A 15,556-nucleotide genomic window follows, 5' to 3' on the forward strand; every position below is an offset into this window, starting at 1 on the left:
GTTTTGTGTCTCCATATGGCCTTAACAACTTTCTCTTCAGGTTGCCTGTTCCAAGGGGCCATGTTCTCTTCAGTTATATGAAGGGACCATCTGGGGAAAGTCTGTGAATCCAATGACAAAGAGGAAGCAAAGTGAACTAGGAAGAAAGGAGGTGACAAAGGCATGACACCCAGCTCTCCTCCTGTGTCGATCATTTTTTTAACCTTCTGCCTGGGTCCGGCTGACTGCAGTGGTAACAGGCTTACGTCTGTGGTATTGATACCTTGTCTCTGAAGAAGGGAGCAGGCAGGTATGGCCTGATCTCGGCTCTGAGACAGCCACACTCACCTCGTCTGAGCCTGCTGGGTCTACTAGTGAGGCTCAGCAAAGGTCCCCAGCCGTGTCCTCTGGCTCCGCAGCCAACATTCTTACAGATGCAGCGGTGTCCCTGGAGACTAGGAGACCATCCTCCCCATCTCTGGGTTGGTGGCAATAGCTAACTTTCTCTTCCCACCTCGTCCCTTGGCACTAAATGAATTCTGCTCACACAGCCAGGTTGTGAGAAGTGACGCAGGCGGCTCGCTCCTCTGGCGAATGCTGCAGTGTCCCCGGGTTGCACCAGCAGAAGGAGTGTGGTGAGAAGGAGGCAGTTCCACCCCACTGGTTTCCCGTGATAACAGGGCTTTGGAAATCAAAGTGCGTAGCCCAGCCTCACTGAGGGAGAAAACAACCGCTGCCACCCCCACGAGTGAACTCAGTCATGTCACGCAACATAAATTTGCTTGATTTTCCACAGCAGCTGGGTATCTCTTGAAGCACAATGTGCTGGGCAAGGACATAAAAGGGGCTATGAAAACCCACAAACGTGAATCTGTTCCAGCCTCAGACAGCTTTCCAGCCAGGGGATATGCTGAAATCATGTGCTGCCCAGCTCATCTCAGCAAATTAATAAAATTCTGCCTTCATCAATCACATGAAGATGGCATTTACAACCTCGGTATGGCATGCTTTGCATTCCTGGACTTGGCTGCAATTAGATTCTGGTAATTACTGTTATGTCTGAAAGGCTCAGATTGTAACTGAGCTAAAATGGAAATGAAATACCCCCTCTTGGAATAGCTTCATTTTTCATTGCTTGGGTAATTACCAACATCGTGCCGCGTCCTGGCAGCGGGTACCTTTGTGTCAACAGACACGGAATGACATTCTCTGGGGTTGGACCCTTCGCTAGACAGAGTGTCTCAGCAAGCTGCAGCTTCTCAACAGGTGACTCGGCTTAATAAACAACCAAATTCATTTGATTTCTTTTGTTGAAGCAAGGTATGGTCATCCAGGAAGAACTAGGCATGCGTGACTCCCAGCAAGGACAACCACCAAGTCATGCGGTCCAGTGGATGTGCAATTCCATTCTCTATTTCATTCTTGCCCAGAGAATTAGGCAGAACAAGCGCAGAGGTAAGGGGCTGGAGGAGGGTTCTACCCACCAAGTGTCAGGGTTCAGGATGGTGTATAATGTAGACAAAGCCCAAAGACTCAGGTGTGGACCTGAGTGCCCCCCTCTGCTGTGGATAAGTCCCATTGTCTCTCATTCTTTTGAGTTTCTCTGCAGTAAAATGAAAATCATAAGAGCTGCCCTGACTTTGACCTACCTCATAGGACTACTGTGATGAGCAAACAAGGTGACAGACCTAGAAGAGCCCAGGATATTGTAAGACATTATTTAAACATGATATGATAATCTGGGTAGTAGAGGTTATTATATTCCTTTTGGGGACTATGGTGAAGGGAGCTACATGACCAGAAAACTTGTTATTGCTGAGTTGCTCAGTCGTGTCTGACTCTTTGTGACCCCATACTATATAGCCTGCTAGGTTCCTCTGTCCATAGGATTTCCCAAGCAAGAATACTAGAGTAGGTTGCCATTTCCTGACCCAGGGATCAAACCTGGGTCTGCTGAGCCGCCAGGGAAGTCCGACTGGAAAATTCGCCTTCAGAATTTCCCCAGTTTGCCCCTCTCCCAGTCACTGGAGGGGGATGGTGCAGCCCAGTGGAGGCTGTGGACGGTGGATGGAGCCCGCCGCTAGCCTTCAGTGGAGCCACTGAACTGGGGTTTGACAGCTGCCCTGCCAAGGCTCTGCAGCTTGGTCATCATGCAGCCTTTTTTTTTTTTTAATTATTTATTTGACTGTCTTAGTTGCAGCCAAGTCTTAGTTGCAGCATGTGGGATCTAGTTACCTGACCAGGAATATAGCCTGGAACCCCTGCACTGGGGGCGTGAACTCTTAGCCACTGGACCACCGGGGAAGTCCCCGTCATGTAGCCTTTAAAGATCAGCCACTCTGGCCAGGGGAAGAAGGAAGGTTTTGAGGGTCTGATGTGCCCCCAAAGAGCCTTGAGTTAGGAGCCAAGACACCTGGTTCTACCATCAGTTCTGCTACTTACTCACTGTGCCATCATGAAAAAGTCACTTCTCTGTAAAAGGGAAGGTGTCAGATCAGATGAGCTCTGAGACCCCTTTCAAGTCTATCTAATTCCTCATTTTCTGTACCTCTGTTTCCTCCTCTGAAAAATAATGTTCTTCCTCAAAGGGCTGCTACGAAGAGTAAGTGAGCTGGTACCTGCAAAGCACTGAGAAGCACTTAGAGCCAAGAGTTATTGTGTCCCAATTATAAAAATGAAGGTTTGCACAACAATGCAAATATCCTTAATAATACTGAGCTGAACACTTAAAAAGGGCTAAATGGTGCACGTTATGTTATGTATATTTTACCACAATTTTTTAAACATTCAAATAAGTAACCAAAGGGTCTCCTTCAACTTGAGGACTGAAGAGGAGGTTTCTGAAGGTATTTGCAATGACCTCAGTGGCCAAAAGGCAGGCAAAGCCCCCTCGGGCCAGGGTTCCTAGCCCTCTCCTCTCGGCTTCCGACACATACCTTTGCTCGCTGAGGCAGGTTCATCATGGTGTCTGGCTTGAAGTCGTTCTTGTTCTTGCGGCAGAGCACGGCAGTGATGATGATGATGATGACGGTGACCACGGCGATGGGCGCCAGTACTGCAGCGATGATCCACAGGTTGTTGGGTGGGTTCTTCACCACGGCTGCGGAGTTGAGGGGGGAAGCATGTGACCAGGAGCTCAGGGAAGCAAAAACACCCCTGAGATAAGCGCCTCCAGTCCCCAGTCATGAGGTGGTTGAGAGGCTTTGGGCTCAGAAAGGCTCTTGCCTTGACAAGTGACTCCAGGTCTCTGAGTCTCAGTGTCCCCATCTGTAAAATGGGCTATCTTGTGGTGAGGCATCAGAGACAAGGTACATGTGGTGCTTGGTGTAGCCTGTAGGAGGTGCTCAATGAATGAAAGTCTTTACTAGGACCAGGAGGAGGAAGAGGAAGATGGATTGGGATCAGTTTTCCCCACTGGTGATGTCCGTGAATCAGAAGAAGAGAGAAGAACTCTGAGGATTAGTGTGTTGCTTCAATCAGGAGGCAAAGGTCACAGAGAGATGACTCGAAATATTATAGTGAAGTCGCCCTCTGAATGACCAATGAATAAAACATACCTGAGTGGACGGATCTGCTCCCATCCTGCCATGGTCAGCTAGGGATGCTTGGAAATGCCATGCTCTAATCAATACCATGTCCGATTAGACACGGGTAATCTGGCCAGACTGTAGGGAAGGTGGTGGGCAAGATGGCTGTGACTGGTTGTTTTAGCTTGTGATACTGTCTGCTAACAACACACATGCTCTCATCTCTCCCACTCCCTGGATGATCTCATAGACTCATGGCATCAAACACCATCTGGGCTGATGATGCTCATTTACATAGCTCTAACTAGGACCTCTACCCCAAACTCCAGATTCCTATATCCAACTGCCAACTCAAATCTCCAACTGGATACATATGAGATGTCTCAAATTTAATACATCTGGAACACAACTCTCAATCTCCCACCCCCTAAAACCTGTTCTTGTGATATTCTCTTCTCCAATAAGTGGTAACTCTTTCCTTCCAGCTGTGCAGGCCAATAACTGTCATCAGTGTCAACCTGTTTCTTTTATTCCCTCCCGACATCCTATTTGTCAACAAACCCTGTCATCCCCATCTTCAAAATATATCACTTCTTTCTATTGCTATGGTCCAACCTAGCAACACGTCTCACCTGAAAACTCCTGCAATGGTCTCCTCCCTTGTTCTCTATAGTCTACTTGTAACACAGAAGCTGGAGTGATCCTTTGAAAATTCAGATCACAACACTCTTCTGCTCAAACCCTGCAAAGGCTCCAACCCCACTCAGAGTAAGAGCCACAGTACAATTTCTACAAGGCTTTAAGTGATCTGCTCCAGCCAACCATCCTAGTTACTTCTCTGCTCTTAAAGCTCTTCCTTCAACTCACTCTGTTCCAGTCTACCTTCCTCTGACTGTTCCTTAAGCATGCTGGACATGCTTCTGCCTCAGGGCCTTTACATCAGCTTATTCTTCTACCTAGAACACTCTTCACCTAGATATCCACATGACTCTCTCCCTCATCCCTTCAGGGCTCTGAACAAGTGTCACTATATCTGTGAGGCTTTCCCTGTATTCTTTGTAAAATAACAATCCCTGCCCCAGGCACTCTCCATCCCCCTTTTCCTACTTAGTGTTCCTTTAAATCAGTGCTTCTCAAACTATAAAGTCAAAGTGTGAAAGTGAAAGTCATTCCGTTATGTCTGACTCTTTGCGACCCCACGGACTATACAGTCCATGGGATTCTCCAGGCCAGAATACTGGAGTGGGTAGCCGTTTCCTTCTCCAGGGGATCTTCCCAAACCAGGGATTGAACCCAGGTCTCCCACATTGCAGGTGGATTCTTTACCAGCTGAACCACTAGGGAAGCCCAAGAACACTGGAGTGGGTAGCCTATCCCTTCTCCAGCAGATCTTCCTAACCCAGGAATCGAACCAGGATCTCCTGCATTGCAGGTGGATTCTTTACCAGCTGACCTAGCAGGGAATTCCCTCAAACTAAAGTGCATACCAATCACCTGGGAATCTTGCTCAATGTGGATTCTAATTTTGTGGATTGGGATGGGTCCACCTATAATAGGTTCTTCAGGACACCAGTCCACCATCTTCTCTGTCTACTGGCTGTCTGAATAAAGTCACTATTCCTTGCCTCAACAACTTGTGTCTCAATTTGTTGGCCTGACATGTGGTGAGTAATATGAGCTTGGACTTGGTAACATGCCTAATAAGCTCCCAGTAGATACCCATGCAGCAGGGCCCCAGGCCATACTTGGAATAGTGAGACTCTAAAGTATATGTCACCATCTGCTATGATACATACGTTATTTGCTCACCATCTGTCACCCCCTGCCCCTCATTTAGCACGTATACCCTAACAGAGCAGGGAGGTTTATTTTTTGTCTCTTGTTTGCTGCATCCCCAGGGCTAGAACAGAGCCTTGCACATAGTAGTGAAAAGTGAAAGTGAAAGTCGCTCAGTCGTGTCTAACTCTGGGACCCCATGGACTATAGAGTCCATAGAATTCTCCAGGTCAGAATACTAGAGTGGGTAGCCTTTCTCTGCTCCAGGGGATCTTCCCAACCCAGGGATCAAACCAGGGTCTCCTGCATTGCAGGTGGATTCTTGACCAGCTGAGCCACAAGGGAAGCCCAAGAATACTGGATGGGTAGTCTATCCCTTCTTTAGCAGATCTTCCCAACTCAGGAATCAAACTGGGGTCTCCTACATTGCAGGCAGATTCTTTACCAACTGAGCTATCAGGGAAGCCCCTGCACATAGTAGGTGCTCAATTAAAAGCTGAATGAATGTATAACTAAACTATCATTATTCCTGTTGCAATTTGGCTCCCCATACAGGTTTCCACAAAGGATAGAGTAAAAGCCATTTAAGGGAGAAGTTCCCTTCTCCCTGGTAGTTTCCATCCATGAAACTGTGCTGTGTGTGCTAAGTTGCTTCAGTCGTGTCCAACTCCCGGTGACCTCATGGACTGTATTCTGCCAGGCTCCTCTGTCCATGGAATTCTCCAGGGGAGAATACTGGAGTGGGTTGTCATTTCCTTCTCCAAGTTCCAATCCACATTTTAAATTAAATACTTTCAATCTGGTTTATACATCACTCTCTTATAAGTCTGGTTAGCGTAAGTTGGTACTCCTGATCCTGTTTAACTCTGGGGGCTGCTAAACTCACAAAACTGAGGACTCAAGTCTGGAGTACAAAGACCCCACCAGTAAGCATCACATGGTGAGGACCTGCCTGAGGAGCCAGCTGGTCTTTCTCTGACATCAACCACCCCCAACTGCCACTGGCACCTCATTAGCCAAGATTTACCTCCCCTCAGGCAGCTCTTGGCTCGGGAGTGCTATTAGTACAAAATAACTTCTTTTCCACAGTTTTTGTCAATCGGTGATTAATCACATTATTAACTTCTGAAAACAGCTCATTAGATAATGTGCTTCTGTTGACATTAAACATGTAATTGCTGCTGCTTTTAGTAATTCAGTATTTCTATGTGAGTTTTAGGCCATTAACATTTTTTAAAGCTTAATGCTTCTGTGAAAAATATCAATTTTGGCTATTCTATCCTGATGGGGAAAAATGTATAGTGTATCAGAACATGATACCCTAAATATATTTATATGTATTTTTTTCATTAGCAAGAATGAAATATTAACATGAGTTCAGCTTTTACTCAGCTTTATTGTTTTGATGGATGTGTGCAGTATGGAAAATCCTTTCACCTCTATTTAAATGAGGAAGGAATAAAGGTATGCTATGTACATTAATATTTTCATTTAACGGTCAAAGCGATAGTAAAGTTAGGTCAACTGAAGTCATCCAAACCTAATATATTCATTGGCATAATGATCTAAAACTACAAAGTCAGGTACAGAGGTGAAAAGGAACAAATGGCTATTTAATTTGCAACAATGTCAGAGGAAGGATAGGAAACTGAGACAACACATTCTGAGCTTCTACTGTGCGTTAGGCACTGGGATACACTCTTTGTCAGGCTTTTACTCTCATACCCATTTTGCAGATGAAGAAACTGAGCCCCAGGGAGGTTAGACTATGTGTTTTTTTAAACCATAAAAAGTCATTTCTCTGAAATATACAGTATAAGTCAGCTCTGAGTTAATGCATATGAATGGGAGTGTGTGCATGTATGAGTGTATACACACAAAGTATTGGTCAGAGTGAATGAACTCAAAAGGTCCCTATAATCTGAACTCAGAATTACTCTCATGTAGAGCAAATGGTGAAAGGAGAAGGAATCCATTCAAAAAAGTTCTCAGCTCGTCTTCATGACTCCCAAAACATGAGAAATCATGACTGGTGTGAGTAGACACAGGAAGGGTTTAACTCAGATCCCCAAAGCTGGGGAGAGCTCAGGCCCATCGTGCCCCTGCCCACACGCTCTTGCGGCTCTCATCCCACTCAGGTGTGGCCCATGAGGCTCTACCGCTGGTGGACCCTCTGCTGCATCTGTGACTCATCATTGCTGCTCTCTTCCATCAGGGACCTCCTCACTGGCTCTCAAACCCCACCCCTTCTCTGCCTGGAATTTTCTCCCCAGGTATCCTCAAGAAGCAACTCAAAAGTTGCTTCCTCAATATCGTCTTCACACCCCCAAACAATTTAAGATTGCAACCATTATCTCCTCGGCATCCTTCAGCCTCTTCCCTGCTTAAATTTTCTCCATGGTACTTACTAGCATATAACATATTATTCAGTTATTTTGTCTGCTTAATCTGCCCACTTAGGAATATAAGATCCATGTGGGCAGAGTGTTTGCCTGCTTGGCTCACAGCTGTATCTCCAGGGCCTAGAACAGTGCCAGACATATACTAGGTGCTCAATAAATATTTGTTGAAAGAATGAGAGTTCCCTTTACTGAAGGGCCAGTCTATATAGCTTTCTTTAAGTGATATTTTTTGAGATCGATGTCTGACGGCCACATAAGGGAAACCAGTTCCTGCCCTGGTCTGCTCGTGTATGGGAAGAACTGTCCTACGCCATCAGCTGGATAAGCTCTCTGAGGGACCCCTCACTCCAGATCCTGCAAAGAGCAGATAAAAACCTCCATCGGGAATGCAGCCACTTCTTTAGAAGTCACTGCTGCCCCATTTCCCGGAGATGACATGGGGAGAGCGGGCATCACACATTCCACTATAGGGCACTGCCCGTTGGCCCTGTGTTGTGTGTGTGCTAAGTCACTTCAGTCGTGTCCAAGTCTTTGCAGCCCCGTGGACTATAGCCCACCAGGCTTTTCTGCCCATGGGATTCTCCAGGCAAGAATACTGGGGTGGGTTTCCATGGCCCTCTCCAGGGGATCTTCCTGACCCAGGGATCCAATCTGCATCTCTTCCATCTCCTGCACTGGCAGATGGGTTCTTTATCACTAGTGCCACCTGAGAAGCCCTGCACTTCGGCCCTAGACCTAGCAATTTAGAAAACATTGGAACACACAGTACGGGATAAGGAGGTGTCTGTTCAACACCGTGATTCTCCATTCAAAGTGCTGACCTTAGATTTACATCGAAGGCTGATTTAAGAACTATTAGGAGAAAATGCGGAGAAGGCAATGGCAGCCCACTCCAGTACTCTTGCCTGGAGAATCCCATGGACGGAGGAGCCTGGTTGGCTGCAGTCCATGGGGTCCTAAGAGTCGGACAGGACTGAGTGACTTCACTTTCACTTTTCACTTTCATGAACTGGAGAAGGAAATGGCAACCCACTCCAGAATTCTTGCCTGGAGAATCCCAGGGACAGAGGAGCCTGGTGGGCTGCCGTCTATGGGATCGCACAGAGTCGGACACGACTGATACAATTTAGCAGCAGCAGCAGGAGAAAATGAGATTTAAAACATCTCTTTCTCCTCTTCTTCATGGGTCTTAGTGTCCTCTTCATCTGGGTGGAAGCATTTCCCAGGGTCTGTCTTCTGCTTTGTACTCCCTCCAGGACCAGAATTTCTCCAGGATTTTAATTCTGTTCTGTATTTACAACATTCTCAAAGTCTATAGTGTTGACTTTAGCCTCTCTTCTGGGATTCAGACTAGGATTTCCAACAACTTTCCTAACTTCAGTCCTATATATCCCCCACAGCACCCTTTAATAGTCCATCACCTAGGTACTTCCCTGGTAGTCCAGTTAAGACTCCATGCTTCCACTACAGGGGACTTGGGTTTGAACCCTGGTTTATGGGGGACATGGGTTTATACCCTGACCAGAACTAAGATCCCACATGCTATGCAATGTGGTGGGGGGCCCTACCCCCCAAAAGAAGAACAAAAGAAAGTCCATCACCTAAACTCATCATGGCCCTAAGTGAATAAATCACACTCTCCCTCCTAAAAGAGCTTCTCCTCGCCAACTCCCTCTCTAATTTCATTAACAGCACCCTGTTCTCTGAATTATATAGGCTCTTAACCTTCAAATCACCTTTGCTTCTTCATAGACTCTCCTTGAGTCCTTCCACCTTATGGATAAATGAGACATTCAGCTACCACTTATTATGTGCTTAATAGGTGCCCCAGGGATATACTAAACCCTCTATATGCAATAATTGTTTCATTTAGACCCCTAGTAGTTCTCCCAGGTCAGTGTTTTTATTTCTCCGTTTTACAGATGAGGAAAATGTAGGTCAAAGAGGGTCATTCATTTGTCTCCTGTCTTATTGCAAAGGCTCTGCTCTCAACTGCTCTGCTATGGTGTCTTCCAACCACATGCCTCACTCATGGCCTGGCAAAGGCATTTAGCAAAGGCGGGTCCTAGGCCTTCACAAGAATAGAGCCAGGCAGTAACTGAGGCTGGATATTCAGAAAGGAATGAGATGTGGTACCTGCTTTTAAAGAGCTCATGAGGAAGAAAGCAAGAAAACAATTCATTTGGCCACTGGGATAAGGGCAATGAAGGCCCTTGGAACTTGGGGGAAGGGGTCACGCTTCAGCAGTCAGGGACAGGGAATGTGAAGAATGAATCCTCCCATGTGGCTGAAGCCCTGGGTCTGAAGGAAAGAAGAGTAGGCTGTATGATTGGGAAAGAAGCCTGGAGACCAGGCTGTGAAGGGATCTGAATGTTTGCTGAGCACCTGTCGTGAAGGGCTTGGAAGACCCCCTTTAAGAAGCTTGGATTTTATTCTTGTGAACAGTGAAGAGCCACCAAATATTTTTTCAATGTTGTAGATGTACGATCAGAACCTGTGTTTATTATAATGACTCTAATTACAATGTAGACAGTCATTAGTGGCACAGAAGCTGAAGCTGAGTCGTTTGGGAAGCACATGCAAAGTCCAAGAGGAGGTAATGATGAAATGGAGAAGAAAAAACAGTTTGAGAATTACTCTAGAAGGGAGCTGGGAGGGCCAAGTGGATTTGAAGGAGTCAAAAAAGTAAGGGTGAAGGCTAGCAGCTCTGAAGGCAGGTGGAACAGAGTTGAAATCCTGTCTCTCTGAGCCGCAGTCACGCCTCTAAGGTCATCCCTAGATGATCCTTCGACTCTCATTTCCAAAAGGCTCCAAGCACCTTCTAACTGCTGTGACTGCTGTCTCTAGCCCACGCTCTTAAACCTTCCACTGTTCCCCATGCATTTCCATCAGTAAAGTCCCCTTAGCCTCAACCTCTTCTCCTGACACTTCATTCACCTCCCGGTCTAAATAAGGCCAGCTCTCCCATTGCTGCCCCTTCCCAAGTACAATGAGGCCGGGAGTAGAAGTAAGGAGGTCAAGGAACTGATCTCAAAGTAAAGGATGGGTTGGGGCAGGAGAAGTGGTGAAGAAGAGGAGACAATGAACCAGGTAAAAATCTCTAAAGGATGGACTTCCCTGGTTGTTCAGTGGTTGGGAGTCTGCCTCCCAACACAGGGGACGCAGGTCCAATCCCTGGTCCGGGAAGATTTCACCTGCCATAGGGCAACTAAGCCTGTGCACTATAACCACTGAGCCTGCACTCCAGTGCCTGTGCTCTGAAATAAGAAAAGCCACTGAAACGAGAAGCCCATGCACCACAGCTAGAGAGTAGCCCATACACAGCAACAAAGACCGAGGGTAGCCAAAAGTAAGTAAATTAATGTTAAAAAAAAAAAAACACTTCAAAGGACAGTGGGGGTCAGCTTGGGGTCTAGAGGTGACTGCAATAAGGAGGGGGCAGCTTTGAAGCATCTAGCATTTTTCCAGAATAGAAGAAATGGTCTGAACATAGCAATGAGGAGCTGGGAGGTGGGGAGCCTTCCTCTCTTATGGTGTTTCTCTAATCAGTTTGCTGATTCGCAGTGTGTACCACTGCACCCAGGCTCAAATGTGCCCTGCTCCACTATCCTAAGCTCAGCTGCCTCCTTCACTTCATTATGACCCAAGAGAGCAGAAACAACCACAGAGATTCCTCAGGCTTCCAGTACCAAATGTACCACGTGACTGACACCCACACCCCTGCTCCGCTTGCCTTCCTGCTGCCAAAGGCTGGGCCATCCCTGCTCCTTGCTGAGTCTGACCCTCCACTTGTGCCACCCCCTTGGTCCATGTGTGGACTTAATTCCTGCAGGGCTTGTCTCTCTTCTGCATTGTCAATTTCTCCCTCTCTATTACAGTCTTACTACTCAAATGTACCCACTCTCTCTTATGTGGTCTCATTAATCTTCTCCCTTTGCTGTCTTTGCTTCCCCACCTCCACTGTCTCCTGGGCCCGCTCCAGCCACTCTGTCTCCACTACCTATTCCTGGGAACTCCTCCTGCCAAGGTTCCCACCAAGCTCCAGTTTAGCAAGGCCACTTCATCTCCGTCCTTCCAGTCTCTGCCTCTTAAGAACAGAAGCTGATGCAATAGCTCACCCCCTTCTAAGACATTCACTTTCTTTGCTTGTTTCTGGACCCCACCTCCTCCTGGGTTTCCTCCATCTCTCTGGATGCTCCTTCTCAGGGTCCTTTGCTGGCTCCAGTTCTTCCCTCATGTAGCTTCCCCAGGCCTTAATTTTCACCCTCTTTTTAGTTCTAAATCGTGCTGAGTCTGGTTAATCTCATGAACTCCCTTAACTCTAAATGTCATCTGTGTTGATGACTCCTCCCAAGTTAGTATTTCCTGATCTCTACTTGCATGTATAAACTAACATGTTCAGAACCAAACTCTCGATTCCATCTCCCCATCCCCACCACTGCCCCACTGAACCACCTCCTCTCTGTACCTTCTGCATCTCAGCAAGTGACTCAAGCAAACACCTCGGAGTCAACCTTGAGTCTTTTGGCCCTCACCTTCTCCTACTCATACACAACCCATTATCTTGTCCCACTGGTTCTGTCTGCAAAAATATGTAAAATATCTTCTCTGAGTCTCTACCTCTGACACATTCCTCTCTCATCTGGACACCTGCAGTGGTTTTCACTCCCAGCCTCTACAATTCACTCTACCTGGAGACATGGATAAAGAGCTGAGGATGGAGCCTGGGGACACACACATGAAGAGGATACAGCAGAGCTGATGAGGTCATTGATCTGACCAGAGATGGGACAGAGCCCACAGGGAGGGAAGGACAGAGGTGCAGAGGAAGAGAATCTGAGTTAAAAACATTTTAAAGGCAAGACTGTAGAGGGTGATCATCATTTCTACGCAAAGGTGTGTCTATGAGGATGTGCTGGCTGAGCAGAAGTGAGGGCCATAACAACACACGGGCTGGACCATCCCCATGGAAGCCACACCCACCGTGGACGAAGGCAGAAGATGAGGAGAGGAAAACCATGAGCCAGGTGTCAGGTTCCTAAGGAGTGTGGACACCAACTAGGAGATCAAGCTAGGCCTTCCAGGCCTAGAGCATGCTCCACGTGCTGCCGAATCTAACGTTTCTGCCACACAGTTTGCTCACCTGGCTCACCTATTCCCTGGTTTCTCTGAAGCCCTTATTTGGGTCCCTAATGCCTGGGCCATCAGAAAGCCTCATTAGTTCTGCCTTCTCTCAACCTGAACACTGACAACAGATTAATCTCCCTAGATAATGGGTACTTTCAATGATACTACTCCCCTGCACAGAAATCTCCAGTAGCTCCCCAGAACCAATCTCATCACTGTACAATCCCTTCCCTTGCCATGCAAGGCCTGAGTCTCCTAAGCAATGCTCATTTCTACCCCCATCGTCTCCTCCTCATGCTTCGGTACTGCAGGAAACTTGACTCCTTTTTTCCAAGCACTGCTGGTACTTTTCACTTCCCTTCTATTGCTCCTGCTGCTTCCTCTTTCCGGACTATACCTTCTTCCCCTCCCTCGGCTGGATTCATAGCGTGCAATACAGTTAAGAACACACTTTGGAACTCAGATTCAGATTCCTGTCTTGGAGTTAATATCATGTCAAGTACTAATTCTGTGATATGGAGCAAGTTAGTTAACCTGTCTGAGCCTAGGTTTCCTCATCTGTAACTGGGAGCTGAATAAAGTTGCCACAGAGAAATAGAGAAAAATCTATGTAAAGCAACAAGCATAGCAGCTGCCATGGGGAGGGCCCTCAAAGAGGCAGTTATTATGTTTCATACCCTTTCTCTATTAATACCCAGATACCCCTTGAGAGCAATACCCCTTGAGAGCAATCTGTACCTCTGTTGAGCCCTGTATCGATCACATTGTCTCCTCGAAGCATATCTGCATTCTACACCTTTATATCTGCATCAACACCTTCTCTGCTCCTTAAAGGCAGGGATTTAGCAAGTCTTGCCCACTTCTCTGTGTCCTCCAGCACAGTTCATGTAGGACTCTGGAAAGTTTACTGAATCAAATTACCTTTAATTCCCCAGCAGACAAATACAATCTTAGCAGTGGTGATTTTTCTAGCTGTTCACAAGACTATACTGAAGAGCAAGAGTGGGTAGGACCTGGGGCAAAGCAGTATTACACCCTAGTATCCAAAACACATCCCTTATCCAAAACCTGATAGCTACCTCATATCAGGGCTTCCCTGAGAGCTCCATTGGTAAAGAATCTGCCTGCAATGCAGGAGACCTGGATTGAATCCCTGGGTTGGGGAGATCCCCTGGAGAAGGGAAAGGCTACCCACTCCAGTATTCTGGTCTAGAGAATTCCGTGGACTCTATAGTCCATGGGGTCACAAAGAGTCGGACACTACTGAGCGACTTTCACTTTCACCCAAAACCTATTGCTTTAAACAATACAGGAAACAGCTGGTTGGGCTGAGAACCTTCCAGAATAGAAATATTTTTAGCTCTGGGTCTACTAATATGAGTTTAGGGACTCACTTGGATGAACAGGAAATATTTACTGATGTTAAAAATATTGAATAGAAAGACTGTCCCCTTACGGTCAGCTTGCAGAAGAACAACATGATGCAGAGTCAAGGCCATCCTTTGGGAGTCAATGGTGCTCAGGATCTTGGCAGCTGCAGTCCCCAGCAAAGGTTTCCCATTGTACAGGGTGTAGTAAGTCAGCTCCGCGGGGTCTTTGGGTCCTGGCACCCGCTGCATCTTTACCATCTTTCAGAAAAAGATAGGCTTTGTTTACAGGGCATTGTGCATCAACTCTGCAATTACTCACGTGATCAGCAGGCTCACTCCTGACTGTGAAGCCTTCTCCAGCTGAGTGGACCCATAACATATATTTAAGGCATCAACCTTCGCATACCTCCCTAACACCGATGTCTCAAGGAACTCTGCTATCGCTGGAAGAGGAAGGCAGGGAGGAGAAAACAGTCTTGAAAATACAAACATCTGGGAAGAACAGTTTGAGATGGAGAAGAAACGCTAAAATGGTCAAGTCTTCCAGCCTCCAGAGAACTCTGGCCTCATTTGAAAATAGGCCTCCACATGAATTCAGGGCATGTTAGGTTATGCTCAAACAAGATTTCTAATTTCAAATTCCTGCAATTGCCAGAGAAGGGGAAAAAAAATGAACTTCTATGTCTACAATCCAAAAGGTCTCTGATAAGAGCAGGGTTTGGAGACTCAAAGTTCTTTTTCTAAAATAACCTTTGTTGCTTTTTCTCACTGCACTACAGAGAATTTGAAAATACAGAAAAGCATCGAGAAATGAAAAAATAAAAACAACCTGTAACCCCTCCTCCACAAGCTAATTACTATCATCATTTAAGAGTATTTGCTACTATTTTTTTTCCACACAAGCCTCTTATTTATCATTTTACAAAATTATTTATCATACTTCCTGTATAATATTATATATTGCCATTTTTACTTGCATCCATAGGGGCTTAATTATAATAAAAGCATAAACGTTAGTTTCTACATGGCATTCCAAGGCATACCTCATAAACTTACTTACCAATCCTTTATTGTTAAACACCTAGATTGTTACTCATTTTTCAGTATTGTAACTAACAATTGATAATCACACATAAAACATAAATTTTAATACCTACATAATGTTCTACTGTGTGTGTGTCTCATAAACTTAACTAAACCTTCATTTGTGGCCATTTAGGTTGTTATCAAGTTTTCACTAGCATAATTCACCATTGATAAATATGGCATCATGTAAGTATTTCCCAAAGTGTATCTGACAGATTACAAGTTTCACAGGATATCAAAAGAGGTAACAAAAATGTTTATAGCAGCATTGTTCATAATAGCTAAAAAA

The 15,556-nt window shown here is 46.0% G+C and overlaps 1 protein-coding gene across 1 annotated transcript in view; it reads right to left on the minus strand.

Annotated features, from left to right (window-relative positions):
* Positions 1-15,556, minus strand: part of KIAA1549L (KIAA1549 like) — a 317,368-nt gene that overhangs the window by 83,948 nt on the left and 217,864 nt on the right. The window contains exons 10-11 of the mRNA XM_044929278.2: positions 14,268-14,439; positions 2,916-3,079 (exon numbers count right to left, since the gene is read on the minus strand). Of these exons, the coding sequence (XP_044785213.2) occupies positions 2,916-3,079; positions 14,268-14,439 (336 nt within the window). The remainder of the gene's footprint in view (positions 1-2,915; positions 3,080-14,267; positions 14,440-15,556) is intronic.

The sequence above is a fragment of the Bubalus bubalis genome, chromosome 16 (genome assembly GCF_019923935.1).
Source record: "Bubalus bubalis isolate 160015118507 breed Murrah chromosome 16, NDDB_SH_1, whole genome shotgun sequence".
Taxonomy (NCBI): domain Eukaryota; kingdom Metazoa; phylum Chordata; class Mammalia; order Artiodactyla; family Bovidae; genus Bubalus; species Bubalus bubalis.